At 40.1% G+C, this 15,940-nt stretch overlaps 1 protein-coding gene across 2 annotated transcripts in view; it reads right to left on the reverse strand.

The window, feature by feature from the left end:
• Nucleotides 1–449: 449 nt before the first annotated feature.
• The window catches only part of mtus2a (microtubule associated tumor suppressor candidate 2a), a 47,525-nt gene continuing 32,034 nt past the window's right edge, over nucleotides 450–15,940 (reverse strand). Inside the window, exons 5-16 of one of the 2 annotated variants that reach the window (XM_074673157.1) lie at nucleotides 13,080–13,244; nucleotides 10,534–10,632; nucleotides 7,997–8,184; nucleotides 7,791–7,916; nucleotides 6,627–6,693; nucleotides 5,880–6,094; nucleotides 5,637–5,742; nucleotides 5,456–5,529; nucleotides 5,272–5,370; nucleotides 5,009–5,128; nucleotides 4,778–4,875; nucleotides 450–4,669 (exon numbers count right to left, since the gene is read on the reverse strand). In XM_074673157.1, the coding sequence (XP_074529258.1) occupies nucleotides 4,237–4,669; nucleotides 4,778–4,875; nucleotides 5,009–5,128; nucleotides 5,272–5,370; nucleotides 5,456–5,529; nucleotides 5,637–5,742; nucleotides 5,880–6,094; nucleotides 6,627–6,693; nucleotides 7,791–7,916; nucleotides 7,997–8,184; nucleotides 10,534–10,632; nucleotides 13,080–13,244 (1,790 nt within the window). In that variant the 3' untranslated portion in view covers nucleotides 450–4,236. Of the gene's footprint in view, nucleotides 4,670–4,777; nucleotides 4,879–5,008; nucleotides 5,129–5,271; nucleotides 5,371–5,455; nucleotides 5,530–5,636; nucleotides 5,743–5,879; nucleotides 6,095–6,626; nucleotides 6,694–7,790; nucleotides 7,917–7,996; nucleotides 8,185–10,533; nucleotides 10,633–13,079; nucleotides 13,245–15,940 lie in introns of both variants that reach the window. The other variant, XM_074673155.1, reaches the window with a different exon arrangement.

Here is a 15,940-nt window from a genome sequence, read left to right on the forward strand (position 1 = left end):
TAAATTTTTTACTAATTTTTCAAAATAGGTATTTCTGCATTGAAAGAAAGAACATTAACTAAAAACTTTAATATAAACGTTTCCAAAACTGTCCACTTTTCAAATTTGATACAAATAGAATGGCATACAAAAATACAGCATATTGTTTTATTGGATTTTTGGAGTTAATGGGTTAATAAACATCTCAGTTCCCCCAAAATTAGAATTTTCTTTGTCTTTTTTTATGGGTCAGGCTCTACAGGGTTAATGAGCTACTGTTTACTGCATTCCTAACCTGTTAGTCTAAATACTGTATATACGTTAATGCTTCTGACCCAGGGCAGTCATTTCTAGAGTGTGTAGCAATGTAGTTGACGTCGCTCTAGAATAAATACAGAAAACACCCCCAGTAAGACTTAACCTCATAATGAAACACTGGCAACACCTGACTTTTTCAGAAGTATTTTAATACTGAATTCTCCCCAAAAAGTACAAATGAAAGCATCAACATACCATGTATACATTACATGTTGAACTACCTCATTCCTCATTCCTCTACAGGTGTCCTACACTACACTTACAGTTTGACCATCACAGATGCTGAGAGGTGAAAGAAGAGAAAGGGAGAGCCAGAAAACAGCAAAGACAGAAAAAACATGCTTCTATTACCTTCTGGTGCACTAAAGACACAACTCATGTTGTAAATGTATTTACATTCAAACGTACAATCAGTGCCAGAACTAACAAATTCAGTAAACTTTGTCTCTGGACCAAATCTGGAGGGGTAACTTTACAACTTACCACCACAAAATCTGATTCTAGTGCTGGAAATGACAAGCCATGGAAACATTTGCTACAGCAGCATTTAAAAATCAACATGGACGCTTCAGTTCTGAATGATTTTGATAAATTACCCATGATTCTTGCGGGGAGGCTAAACCAAGTGCTACATGTTAAATGGCTGCTACATAGAGGTCCTTTTTGTATCAAACAAAATCACATGGATGGCTTGTATAAAATGCAGTCATTACATTTTTTGACATTCAGCGCATAGTGAGACACAGATGTCCACAGGACACATTGAAGGGTCATTACAATACCAGTTCATTGTTTAGAAATCAGTCCATTTAAAGGTGAACAATCTAATGCAAGATCAAACCAGTAACTTTTGTAAACAATCATTTTAGTTGCATCTGTGTAGCCTGTATTTTTTGCTCTGAAAGTGACCTTAAAGAGAATCTGAAGAATCATTCAGTGACGTAGGTGAACTCTAAGTACTCAAAACCACAGTGACTTTCTGACTGGTATATTCTTACAATTAGATCATTATGCAAAGACATTCTCAAAATCGTCAGTGTAGGTAAAAATAAAAAAGAAATGAGAATCGAGATACATCTCTCAAATTCCTATGCTGTACTTGACATTCGTTCGCTTAAGAGCTTTTAACCCTGTGTACGTGTCATACAAAAATTCTGAAGATCTGTGAAAGGATCTTTTCTTCGTTACTTTTTCACAACCATCAAAAGTGCTGGTATCGCAATTAAAAGACTATTACTGAAAAATCTGGCAGCCCAGAGACGTCCTCCTTTACATGCTGGTAAAAAGTAACAAACAGAAAAAAGTGACCAGGGGCACTGAATATTAAAACCCTCACCCCATCATGCATCTATTTCACTTGAACAATATTACATTAGTCACTAACCCTGCTCCCTTTAGTAATGCTGCTGCAACTGCCCACAGCAACCGCCAACTTATCCCCATCTTCTCTCACTGGCCTCTCATATGTACAACAGCTGACTTCTATGTGTAGTTGTTAACAGCTTTGTTTGCTCATGTGCCCGTAAATTACTAAAATTACACTGTATGTTACAGCATTTCTTTATGTTTAATGGTTTAAAGCCAGGCGAAAGATCATGACCCTGAGGGCAAGTCAGTAGACTACAGTACAGGAGGCAGCTATGAGATACTGTAAGCAATAAAATAATCATTTAAATACCAAAGCTTGGTTCCTCTATTGTATTCCACATAAGTGGAAAGTTATCTTGGGAAATAATCTTGAGAGTGTATAATGTTCTGTAGAGAAGCTATAAAAAGGAAATTGAAAATTTTCTAATCTAAATTTAGAAAATAATTCCCTGAACAGTTTATCCTCACAAGCTGAGAATTCAGTTTAGCTTGTAAAAGTCTGAACATGACACTCAAAGGAAAAAAGAAGTGTCATTCACATAAACAAAGAGGTTATGAAGAGGTTAACACAGGTCTAGAAAGGTAAACAGAGAGTTAACCTGTAGTATTTAAACCTTACATAGCTTATAGATTCATATTATATTATAAGACACTCCCCTGAACACAACATATAAATGTGTTACTTCTCCTGGGGTGCACCACATATTCCACTTTGTCCCATCAGGTGATATTATTACAATTACAAACACCATTCATTTCCTTCACATCCGGAGCTCAATAAATAGACAGGTCACAGCAATAATAAGTTTCACATTAAGACTGGAAGACTGTCACAGTACATGCTTGCTTAAGTAGCAACTAACATGTAAGAAAAGAATAATTTATAAACATCACGTCAGAAAGAAATGCACAACATTAAAAACAGAGTTTCCTGTGTTGGGTTTCCCCCTTTAGCTGTGAGTTCCCTGGTAACTGTGTGTTTGTGTTGTTGTTGCTGTTGAGATAGAGACACAACAGACTGCACATTCCCGCTGAGGTAAATACAAAATGGCAGATGTAGTTTTTGCGTAGTTGACCTGAGGGATCCCAAAAGTGAAGGTTATAGCTCATGTGGTAAGATTGCAGTAGGAAGACCTGGTAAGGTTTGTACATCAAGTTCTCTGTATTCTGCAACTAAAATGGCTGGGGGTTCAGAAACGAGGGTGTCCTACACACGCTAAACTATCAGCATTGGACGAATTATAGATTATGTCAAACACACCTTGAGGAGGTTGAATTTACAAATCAAATCTTTACCCAAAGCTTGTTGTGAAAAAAAAAGTTAGTTATCTCTGCTGACGAGATGGCATGACAAAGTGTAAGGCGCTTTGCTGTAGGGACTTTTTTGATTTCTGACGAGAAACAGAATTGAGGACGAAAACTGATATAGGAGAAGACAGAGTGTAGCTCATTTTCAAGGACATGATGTTGTTTTGACACATCACAGTTCTGTTAAAACCTGATATTCAAATGTACCTTGAGTGATCCAAAAACAAATAAGAACTGGTTTGGGCCTAGTAGGAACCGCCAGAGTCAAAAATGAAGCCAATGTGGAAGTATAAAAAACTGGGCTTTCTCAGATGACCGCTTGAGGCTGTCTCCAAAAGCACAGGAGTCCCAGATACACCTCAAATTAAAATGCATATTTGGAGCAGCATTAAACATGCTTGCAGCCAAGTTTGAAGAACTATTTGGTCCCTACTTTTTTCTGTGTACAAACATTATGTAGTTTTGCATAATTTCTTTTTTCATTTTGACTATGATAGTAATATGACAAGCAATGCTCACTAAATAGGTATGTTTTATCAAGTTAGTTTCATCCAACCCTCTTGCGACCCACCTCTTTGTTAAAATGCTAACCAATGGTTGATTGGATTAAGCATATCCAATGTTGTGTTGACCTCCTCCATTGTCTTCCCAACTCATGATGACAAACAAACAAACAAACAAAACTCCTATGAAGAACAAGTTGAAATTACTTTCCAGATGTTTTGTTTGAACATATCTTGAGACTTTATGTTAAAAAAATGAGTCTTTCTTGGTCACTATGTCCCTCTTCTGTGAGCCTGCAAAACAGTTTTTATCAACTAATAGCGCTATTTTAAAGATGATGGAGGAGATGTGTTCACTTCATACAGAATAAGAAAGTAAGATCTAGACACCAGTAGGTGTTAGAGATTCATACTAGATGTGATCAGACCCACCCAGAACAGTCTACTTGTGATTGGATCAACCAGGACATATGATCATATAAGGTCAACACAGCCTCAGAAAGTCTGCTACCTCCCATCTATACAGCTTTTATCTTTTAGGACTCATGACTACTAACGCAAGGAGGTTTCACTACATGTGGACGCTATCATACAGTATGTACAGTCTACTCTTCAGGACTCTGTATTTCTATATGTTCAGATCAGTGTTTGTTTTTCTCCAGAGTGAACAGAGAAACCATTCACATTCAAAAAGGAGGAGATAACAAAAGAATTAAAAGAATACCAGGGAAAGAAAACAGATAAAGAGATAGACGTGAGTTTATCTCTGCAGAGAGCTAAAACAAGCAGCTGTGTTACAGCGATTGGTTGACCCTCTGTGTGTTGGTGTGGCAGGGCCAGGGGAATAATTCTGATTGCTTGCTGCCCTGTGAGTGGGCGTGGCTGGTCCAGGGGAGAGATTTTGATTGGCAGCGGCTGCTCTGTGGGAGGGAGAGCAGTACTGAGCCTGCTGAGGACAACCATGGCAGTGAGTGGGGGAGTCGCAACCTGCCACAGGTGAGGAGGAGAAGAAGGGAGAGGAGGGGACGGGGGAGGTGGAGAAGGATCGGTGCAAAGGGGAGGAGGAAGGGGACATGAGGGGGCTAGTCTGGAGACGCCACAGAAGCTCCTCGTTGTTGCGACTGAGACGCTTCTTCTCCGAGCTCTCCTTCTCTACAGACTCATGAAGGTTGGCATTTTCTTCTGAAAGTTGCCTGCAGGGAAAAAACACAAAAGAACATTGAAACAGCATGAAGCAAAAAAGTAGTTTTTCATCTAGCATAATTTTTTTCAAAATGGTTCTTTACAGTCATGATACCTACCTGGATAGAGTAAGGTTTAACTGAATCCTGGCCTTTAAATCTTCATTTTGCTGCTGCAGAACCTGGACCCTCTCCTCCAGGAACACGTTCTTTTGAGCCTGCTCAAAAGTAAAATATAACCACAAAGCAATCTTTCATTCACCAGACACGTGTGTTAAGTCTCATGGTCATGTGTGTATACAGTTTAGTGTTTTTAGACAGTGGGGATATAGACAGCCTATCTGAGCCTACCACTTTCTCCAAATCAGAGATCTTCTTCTCTTGCTGGTGAATCTGCTGGTTCTTCATTTCAACAACCTCTTTCAGACTCTTCAGATCTTGTTCAATGTGCTGGTATGGAGCCAAAGCATCCTGTGAGAGGAATCCAACCACATTTACACATTTGATGAGGCTTGTACACTTTATAATTAGACAACTGGAAATTAACCTATTTGAAGAGATTGGGAGAATTTTCTAGCACAGTACATTCAGCCATGTGGGACTACTGTACTCACAACGATCTGTTCATCTGTACTCCTTCTCAAAGCCTCCTCAAAGCGCTTAGCTTTGTCCCTCAGACTCTGGTTTTGAAATGTCAGCATGTCCACTTGATCCTGCAAAGCATTCACACAATATTCAGCACCTCGGTAAAGTGCATCAGCAAAAAACAGACACGCATGCACTGCACTAGAATCATACCTGCAGAGAAACTCTGAGTTTCTCAAAATCCTCCTCGAGAAGCATCTTCTGCTGCTCATGAGCTTTTCTTAAGTCTGCACACAAAATTGGGAGAACATTAGAAATGTTACTGTTTTGAGTTATTGTTGTTTGCGCAGTCCCGGTTTCATACTGGGTTTTTAAATGAGGTCTAAAATCAAACCTCTCATGGTACGGGCATGTTCCTCATGCAGTGTTGCCATAGTGATGTTGTGCATGTCTCTGAGCTCCTGAATGGCTGCCTGGTGGTGAACTGTCATCTCCTCCACCTAATGCACAAATGAACAAACAATCAAACAAATAAAACAGTGATGCCCTTTAGTGACTAATCAGATAAAATGTTGAGAGATCCTGCCACATTAGTTCTTACATAAAGTAGAAAAATTTCCCATGATGCCTCTCTCACCTGTTCCTGCTGTTGTGTCCTCAGCTCCTCCATCTCTGAGCGATGCTCTGCCTTCAGGTGTTCTTTCTCTGTTGTGTGACACTTTCGGAGTCCTTCCTCCACAGCAGCCAGCTCAGCCTCCTGCTGCAGCTGCAGCTCCTGAAGCTCTCGTTCAAACCCCACCTCCAAAGCTGTTTTCTCAAGGTGCAGCCTCTCCCATCGCGCTGAGTTGGATGCTGTGAATAACCAGTGTATTTTATGATGTTGCTCAAAGATGTAGGTAGTATACTCATTTTAAGGCATTATCATGTCCCGTTGAAAGCTTTGTGGTAGCTCCAAATGAGTTCATGCTCATAAAAATGTTACTTATCTCAGGATGGTGTCTTTGAAAACCCAGTTTCATCAAACTGTTGATGTCACAATTCAAGCAAATCTTGTGTTTATTTCAATGAATTCTTGTTTAACTTTTTGAATAAGCTGTTAGCGCAGCCTGAAGCCCTGCTAGAATTACTCTTACACACGTTTATCTAACATTTTGTACAAATTCAGAACTCAGGTGTACCATTTTAACTCAAACTGTGTTTACTAAATAAGGAACATCTATTGTAACAGTTAAAATTGTCTTATTTTCTTTTATCACTAGAAACATAGACAGTTTTAGATCAGTGAACAATATGGCAGATAACCAATGCAAACTCCTTTTAACATGTGAAATATTAGACTTTAATAGAACCAAGCCGTTATAATGCCCGTTAAATTGTAACTCACCCATTTCCTCTCTGATCATTTGCATTTCCTGGGACAGTTTTCTTTGATTTTCTTCAGTCGTTTTATTCTGAAAAGTCAAAAACAAAATTCAGAAAGGCTAGCTTCAAAACTGTTTCTAATATCAAACCTGGGTGTAATGTAACAGCTAAAAAAGCGAAGGATGTAAAGTTGTGCTAACAGCTCGAAGGTGGCGTTTTGAGCTTAATGCTAAAAGAACGTACTCTTTTTTTTTTGTCCAGCGTAACTGCTGGATTTCATCTTTATATTTTGCTAACCTGTTGATATTAAGCCTGTTTCAAGTAGCATGTTTGCCAAAAATGAAAGCAAGCACATATTTGCTGATTTGCCCAAAACACAACGTTTCTGTGCAGGCGGTTGGGTAAATTATTAATTTCTTACGTAAAAACAGCACTTCAGTCGTGAGCTAGCATGGCTAAAAACAGATCACTCCGTGTATGCCGGTCTAAAAAAATTTGGCTTTTGTCGTCAAACCAAACAACTTCAAGCTGAAATTGACACAAGAACAAAAAAAAAGAAAACCACTCCTGGACAGTTAAAAGTATCTAGTTTTAAAAAGTCCCAGTCGCAGTTATTCCACACCTGCAATTAACTGCTTGTGTTGTTCATAACTCCAGACACCAGGGGGAGCTCTTACATACTCAAACATGGCCTCACTTGCACCATTCCTGTCTGCTATAAGTGAACTGAAAGTGGTAATTGCAGCTCTCAGACAGTGACCATAAAGAAGTGAGACAGTCCCTAGGCAGTCAGCAGTATTACAGCTATGGCACCTCAGAGGCCAAAACACTCCATCAGACCCAGAGAGCTTGATGAAACCGGCTCCATGACACAGTGAACTCTGTAGGAACCTTCCTGTGGTGCAATCACTCCTGCTTATCATGCTGCTTTGGACAATGCTTTAGATCTTACCACTGAGGGATGAATGTGTGCCGAGTTAACATGTGGAAGCTTGTGTAACTAACTACGTGGAATAACAAATTAGCCTCATGACAATCTAAAGTTGATTAATAAGAAGGTGGATATGATGTAGATTTGCTCTGTCTATGGGGAGCCAGCTTTGGTTTAGGTATAGTCTGATAAACCAAAGTGTAAAGCAGTATAAATGCTACTTTAGTGTATGTCTTAAGTGTTGAAACTAACTACCTTTAGGCAGTAATGCTGAGTGGTGATGATAAAGGCCTCCAGACCCAAGGAAGTCTTCCTCATTTCTTCTTTCAAAGCTCTCAATTGCCTCTCCTGCTGCTGGCAGCGTCCCTGCAGCCTCTGAACCTAAGTGACAGAATATAAAACAGTTTATATAAAAGAAGTGCAAACTTCAAGTGGTGCTGTGGATTCTCCCAAGAACTTACCTCCTCCCTCTGCTCTTCTTTCTCTCTTTCTTCAGCCTGTCGCTCTCTCTCTTTCTCTTGAGCCTCCTCTTTCTCTCTCTGCAGGCTCTCCTGCTGCTCCTGCTGCAGGCGCAGGGGAGCCACGCGGCGAGGAGACCCCGAGGGAGCTGACCCTCGCACTGCTGCTGCGGGCCGCTGCCCAGACTGGACTGTAGAGAAGGAAAGCAAATACAGAAAATTAAATTAGGATCCCAAAGGTCCATATAGTATTTTTTAGGAAAACATGGGAACATCTCATATTTAATACTTCAGTATCTACAATTTAACAGCACCATCCTTGTAGTGTAAATAATTTGTGTGCTCATTCTGAAACTTAACTAGAACACATCTCATCTATCTGTGATGATGGAATTGATGAGTATTAAACCAGAGGAAATCTGACCTGACCTATTCCTAATGACTGTGTTCACATGATAAATGGAGGTAAGTTAATTGAATCTTTTCTACAGAGGAAGCCTTGGGGTAATTCTCAGCCCAGTGTTCCTCATGATGGACCATCTAATCATGATGAATGTGACCGATATAAAGAAATGATTGAGCTGCGTCCTACATAATATATAGACACTGTTACAGCATGCTTATATTGTAGAACTTGTGTTGTGTTTGTGTCAAAGAATTAGCCACATCAGTGTCAGGTCCTGACCTATTAGTTATGGGGGAAAATTAAAGGCTGAACAAACACAAACATTCGTGCACCATTTTTCTCAGGGGGGCACGAGCATTAAGCTGCATTAGACATACAAGCAATCAGATTAACCTACGAGGGAGTCACCTCTACCTCGCTCCGTCTTAACACCAGCCTGTGGAGAAACACAGCACTTCCATGGATGCATGGATCTCCTCTGAAATATGCCTGTTCTGTATTCACACAGGCTGACACACGAGTCTGTGCGCCCGAATATGCTCACACACACACACACACACAGTAATGAAATCACTGCAGCTCTACATCACCTGCCTCAACCACATCATTCAGGGCTACTGAGGCATGAGGAGCCGTCTCCATGGCAACACGAGGCTAGGCTTGGGGTGCAGGGTCCCAGGTAATGAGTGAAAGATTGGTTAGAGGGAGGCAGGAGGGATAAAATAAAGGGGAATGCTGAGGGCCATGAGTAAATGAGAGATGAGAGTGGTGAGACGAAGAATGCAGTAAGAAGCTTGGGGAGAGATACTTGACAGTGCAATGCAAACCTTAAATGAGGGAAAACGAGTCAACTTAACATTAAAAGAGAAATTAGAGGCAGATGTGTTTTTGTAGCATCCAATATTTTAAGATTTGACTCTAAAAGATGTGGAAAACTGAGAATATCAGTGAGTGTTTCAGCTTACATCTCCATCAGTGTCTTGCCTCAGAGGCACATTAGGATTCACTATCTTTGAAAAACTCCAAGTCTCATGTAAATTATGCCTTCCTCCACACATACTTAGACATCTACCTGAAAGGTTAGGGAGAGTTGAATGAATACTAAATGTGTTCATGGAACTGAGTGTGAAGGCAGCATGCTGATGATAGCAGAGGAGGGATAATGATGCAATGAGAAACAAACTGAAAAGCTGATAGCAGACTTAGCGGGGGTGCAGAGACCGCAGGGGTGTGGTTGAGGCTTGGTAAATTTTCCTCTCATAACAAAATACCTAGCAACATCAGAGAAACAGATTTACCAATCGCAACCAAATCCACAAAACCAGTCAAATAGTGCTGAGAAACAGAGAGGAGAAATAAATGTTCTGATTTTGAGTAGGAAGAAACTGGGTCCAGCAAAAGATGAAGGTGATGGAAGGGTGAACGGTAACAGCACCACCTCGGCGAAGATAGAAAAGTAAGCACAGAGAGAAGAGGTGCAGCCTGAGGAAATGTTGCCAACTCTGCAAGGAACGACGGGGTGGCCCTCTGCGAACCTGAAAGAAAATCATTTATGCACTGCAGAGCCAAGAGGAAGAGAAGTCCAGACTTCATGGATCAAATCCAGACTCGGATATCTGAGAGGATGTAAGCTGCTTCTTGGTGTGGGTGGATTAAGAAGAGGTCATCATCATAAGAAGTATTTTTGGAGAGGTTAAGGAAGGTATTCTATCTCTTAGGTCCTAAGAGGAGGATTAGGAGCCAAAGAGTCAGTGAAAATATGAGAGAACTATAACAACTTTGTTCGTACAGCCCAGGTAGAGCTCACACAGCAGCCTGGTGAAAGCTCATAGCATAAATAACACAAACAATGATACAGTTTTATTCCAGTGTCTCCATTTTGTGTTAGCATTTATATCAGAGCTGTAAAGCCAAAGAGAACACGGCACTAACCCATATTGTTGGGCAAAGGTCTGAAGTGCAGTTTTCTGGTGTGTATGAAGTAAAATATTCAGAATGTATGTCCCTTTTTTATATAGGGTTTACAGGGTAATGTGGTTCACTGACACTTGAATAAGACAAAGCCATGATTGTCATGTTAAAAAAGAAAAAAAAAGCTACTTGTGTTATGTCTTGGTTTCAAGGTAAGACTCACCTGGGGACTGAGGTTTTGGGGGAACTACTGCCAGCCTCTTTGGGGAAGACGGGAGTGAACGTGTGACCTCTGAACTCCGTTGAAACTCCTTCCTGCCAACTGTCAATCAACACAAACACACATTGTTGTTGAAGTAACAGATGCCAGGTAAATATAGAATTTAAATTTCAGAATTGTTAGTGACACTGGATTTATATAATATTATGACAACTGATGTCAATCATGTCGAGGTTCCTCACAGATACACACAAGCATCAAACCCACCATCTGTCCCAGTGGACTCCTCACTCTCTTTGCTCTTTCCTCTTTTTCATTTCTTTGCTGATTCTCCCCCTCTTCTAACTTCTGCAGTCTTTCAGTTACCCTTCTGCTTTCATCTGCAGCTATCTCCCCCCTGCTGCGCCGTATAACTACGTCCCACGGGACTCTGGGTCAAAGATAAGCCGAGCATACAGGGGAGATGTGCCCATCACCTCTCTGCTCTCTGTGACGTCATGCACTTTGCAGATAAGAAACACAACAATGATGAATCTGCGGCACAGTTGCTGAGGTGTGTAGGAGTACAAAACAGTCAATGATTTGAAAGAATAAAGGCGAGATGCATTACCCAGGAGTTTAAAATTGTTAAAAGTAGATATAAGGAAAAAAAAAGAAAAGACGGATGTGAGTGAAAAAGGAAGTAGGTTGCAGGAGGTTAGCAGGGAATCTGTTGTGAAGCTGAGAGGAGAAGAGGAGAGAGGCCTTGAAAAGAAACTAATTAGACCTGTAATGGGAGAGGAGCCTGTGATCCTGAACAAATCCACCCTAAAAACCCTGGAGAGATAATTCAGGCCTGCAGAGACACTGTGTGCACGTGTGCATGTTTGTGTATGTGTGTATGTATAAGTGTGCTTACTGTGCATGTGTTATTGCAAAGTAAGCTTCAGACTCACACAAATACACACATACTCACACCCACTGTCACCCTACTGTGGTGTTACTTAAATCCTTTGAGAGAGTCTTAAGTTAGGAGATTGTCAATTTTAGAAAACACTGTCTGAAATAAATAGCAATAAATTCAATTGAACGTTAGTGTTGGTTATCACTCTGTGTAGTTTACTCTCAAAGCTTTACAGTGTTTAATTTAATCAAAGTAACCTAAAATACTTAAGAAGTCAGGGGAAATTGTCAAAAATAGTGTTATGCAATTTGAAAAAGAAAGTGTTCACTAGAGAGGATATAAGTAATCTCCTCTAGTTTCACACAATCAGATTTATTTAGTAACTGGTGGACTCACCCCCTGCTGGTCATTTAAAAGAAAGCGTAAATCAAGAAGCAACATCCATGTATCATATTCTTATTAGGATTGTTACTTAACAGAAAGGCTGAATATCAGTTGTATAATTAAGAAGAAGCATAATACTTATGTCAATACCGCTGCCAATAGAGCACCATCCAGAGGAAGGGAGGAGAAGTGCAGTGCAGAGAAAGGAAGTTTTCTCTGAGGCTTAACTGACAAATTGTGTGTGTCTGTTCTGTATTGAGATAAAGCAGTGCCCGTGAAGGATTTGCATGTTGACAGGGTCTCCTCAGGATCCTTCTATCAATAATTGACAGCACATTTAAAATCAGTTCAGGCCTGCAGAAACACAGGGTGAGAGAAATCTTCTCACAGCCACTACACCGTCTGCATTCAAAGCACAGAGGCAGGGCCCAAGGGAAAAAACTGTTAGAGACATTGTTCGATTTCACACAACAGCAGAAGGGGCAGAGCTTTGAGTTTTCACTTATTCAATGAGCCACTATAAAAGTTTTAAGGCATGCAATGAGTGTGAGCCAAGTGTGATACTATAGGCTTCTTCAATGTGTGAAAGTGTATATGTCTGTGTGAAAAGCACTGCTTCTTCGTGTGCCTTCTCACTTCCAGACGGACAAATCTGGCACCATAAACCAGGGAAGTTGAGACTTTACACTATCATAAAAATTCATTAGCACCAGTAGGCTATGGGGAACATGTTACACCTTGGGATTTTATGTCTTCTTGAACATTAGCTGGCTTAAAAAGAGTAAAGGTTATCATATTCATTCATTAAACTCGATAATGTATTCGGGATCACAATAAAAACACTGTTGTCATGTGCAGGTGTTTTTATTTTGAAGGCTAATGATGGCGGGAAAAAGAAGAGGCAAGGTGAGCACACTGGTGTTGAGGTTGTGATGTTTCTAAAAAATATTTATACCTGGCATGTAACCTTTATTTGATTTTTTTTTTGGCTGAACATGTCAAAAGAAAGGAAAGGGATACAACATCTGAGTTCAGACTGGGCGTATGAGTAAATATAGCACTTGCAGCTTTATAAGCACATGTAATTGCTGCTAATACAATACAACAGCAATACAGTTGCTAATACAAAATGCAGAGTTTAACTGATCCTTGGCCAGGAAGAAGTTGTTCTGTACCAAATTACAGGAAAAATCTTGCATTTCTGAGTGTTTAAAATAACAAGTTGTGCCTGCAGCGAAAACAAAAACATGTTTTTCTTTTAGAAGAGGACATTTAAACTGACCTCCAGGGGAGCTTCTTGGCTGGGCAGGCAGGTAGCGTCTGGGCAGGGCTGGAGTAGAGGGTGGCTGGAGGCTGTTGCTGCGACATGGAGGCCCTCTCTGGAGGTCTGTTGTTGGAGGAGCGGTGGTTACTCTGTGGAGAGGAGGCTCCTCGCTTACACTGAGACCTGAAAACACAGAATTAACATTAAGTGATGTTAAGTATTCGTAAATGGATCTTTAGAATTCCTGGCCTGACTTTCCATATCTCAATGACCATTTCTTCCACCTTTTCTGATGACAACGGTTGTCCTAAAGTCAGATAGAGCGGTGTTAAGTCCAAATTTAAGTTCACTGGACTGAGAAATGGTGTCTGACCTCAGTCTTGTGGCTGTGGCACTCAATCAACCTTTTGTTAGCCAGAAGCAACACACTGATCTTGCACATACCCACCCACACACACACGTTCACATTCCTCCGATAAATGTTTACACAGGGACACCTCCAACGATTGCACATGAGCACACATAGGGGGAGAAAATACAATGCCCACTCACACAAGAGTGCTCTGATCATTGCTCATGCTGGTCTGGCGTGCAGCTATGATCTATCAAATGACTAGTGGGGAGTTTACACACTTGCAAGCACACACTCTCACACGCTGCATATATCCTGCTCATCTCCTCATCCCGATCAATAATGACAGCACAGATTGACTGCACTTCACCGCCTTCTTTGTGTGACAAGCGGTACAAGTGGCTGATTAACACTTTAATGTAAAGCTGCTTGTATGAAGCCATGAGATGGGGATTAAGCCAAACAGCACAAAATGTCTTTCCTCTGTAGCCTCAGAAAACTGTAGATAGAAAAAACAGCTGAAGGCAAAATTTATACATCAAGGGTTTCTTTTGGTTTACATTGTCTAATGTTAGCGGCAAGTCCTGAGGTGCGCAGGATTAGAATGGCACTCTACACTGCAGGGTGCCTCATATATTCAGAGTAGCAGCTCTACCAGTGGTGTGGATTTTGTGGTATTTCATCTCCCTTTACAATTACAAAGTACAGCAAAAAAAAAAACCCCACATGCTACCAATAAACACATTTTCTTTTTGTTCTTCCAAACGCTGCTGCATTGAATCAGAATTGTTATAAACAGGGAGTGGGAAATTGGTTTGACAGGAACTCATTTGGTTGTTTCCAAAGAGGATTTGCAAACAGCTGCAGACCACAACAGACTGTGATTTGACAGTTAAGATCTTTTAACATTTTTCTACATAACATTTTTATCTATTCTGTTGTCAGTGCTTTTTTTAATGGAACCAAAGGAGAACGTAACACTTGAAAAATCAACACATAACATGCATAATATATTAAAGTCTAAAAAGCAAAGCTGGTAGAGATGCCCCTGCATTTTGTCATAAGCCATCTTAATGGCAATATTCCTAATTTATTTTATACAACATAAATTGCAGTTCTAAACACATCATTGGGCTTTAGCGTCTGAGAAAGAAAGAAAGAAGCGTATTAAGCTGACATGACATCTTGGTAATTCAGTTCATCTAATATGTTCATGGTTTTCATGGTGTGATTTGGTGCTCAGATACTGGAAGTATATGATGAAGTTTTTGTTTAGCTGCAGTAACTGTTTTCTATTTGTGAACTTACCCAAGTGAAAAGATAGAAAAGAGATTTGTTGGCTTACATGGGTTGTTGTGGTTTTATACGGTTGTATGATTTTCGTTTTGTCATGGCCAGTAAATAAAAACTTACAGTAGCATTTGCGAGATACCAGGGCACTGAAAATTGATCAAGGTTGTGACGACACATCGTTTAGTGCCCACATGAAAAAAGAATGGAAAACACATTTTCTAAGTTATTTATTTTATATTTTTCAGAGGGGAGCTTATTTTGCATTCTTTTAGCAAATGGTAAATGGACCAGTACTTTTGTATAGCAGTTTTCTAGCGCTGTACACTTCTGATCTTTTTCTCCCATTCACACCACATTCACACACTATTGGTGGAGAGTTCTTCTGTAGGAACAATCAGTTTTATCTAACACATTCCTACGAATCCACACACCATTGACCAACAGAAGGAGTAGTTTGGCTTGGGGTTCAAATAAGTCACTTGACTTTCTGATTGAGAGGCGACGACTCCACCACTGATCACCAGCCACCCAAAGCTGTCTTGTTTAGTGACAAAAGAGAGAGAGTAGGGGGTGACATATAACAGATGCTGAATACAGAATTAGACTGTCAACGAGTGTGTGGATAATGTTAGCAGAGCTAGCAGCATCACTGTTTGGTCATTCCTGCATGTTGTTGTGTTGAGTAAATCAAACAGGCCTTATACTCTGACAGAGCACACTTATTTCAGGTCTAAATTGGCAAACTATTTATAATGTGTTTGATTGACGAGCATTTGTAAAGTGGAGATTAAAAATAGTGGAGCGTACTAAAAATGCAATATGTACATGGAGCACCCATGGACATACCTGCACCCCTAGAAGTGCTTTTGGTTTGTTTGTATTATTAACCCCTTACTGCCTGAATCAATATACAATGATAAAAAATGTTGTTGTTTTTTTTTGATTCATACAGATTTTAAACTGAGTGGAAATTTGTACATTTAAATAAAGCATATACAATAGCTATAAATAAGTTATATGACATATAGATATAGATGCATATAATATGTTTACCCTCTGGCCACTACATTGGGATGTAATGCATTTGATACAATCCTTGGCATGTGTAGAATATAAATCAATAGGCATTAGTGGGATACAAAGGTAATCTCACCTGCATCTGGACCTGACAGGGTATGTTGCAAATTCAGGACAACAGGCATCAAGGGGTATAAAAGTAAACAGTATAGTGAAA

The sequence above is a fragment of the Halichoeres trimaculatus genome, unplaced genomic scaffold (assembly GCF_033239565.1).
Source record: "Halichoeres trimaculatus isolate MK-OKI-2021-1 unplaced genomic scaffold, fHalTri1.1 fHalTri1_scaffold_6, whole genome shotgun sequence".
In the NCBI taxonomy this organism is placed as follows: domain Eukaryota; kingdom Metazoa; phylum Chordata; class Actinopteri; order Labriformes; family Labridae; genus Halichoeres; species Halichoeres trimaculatus.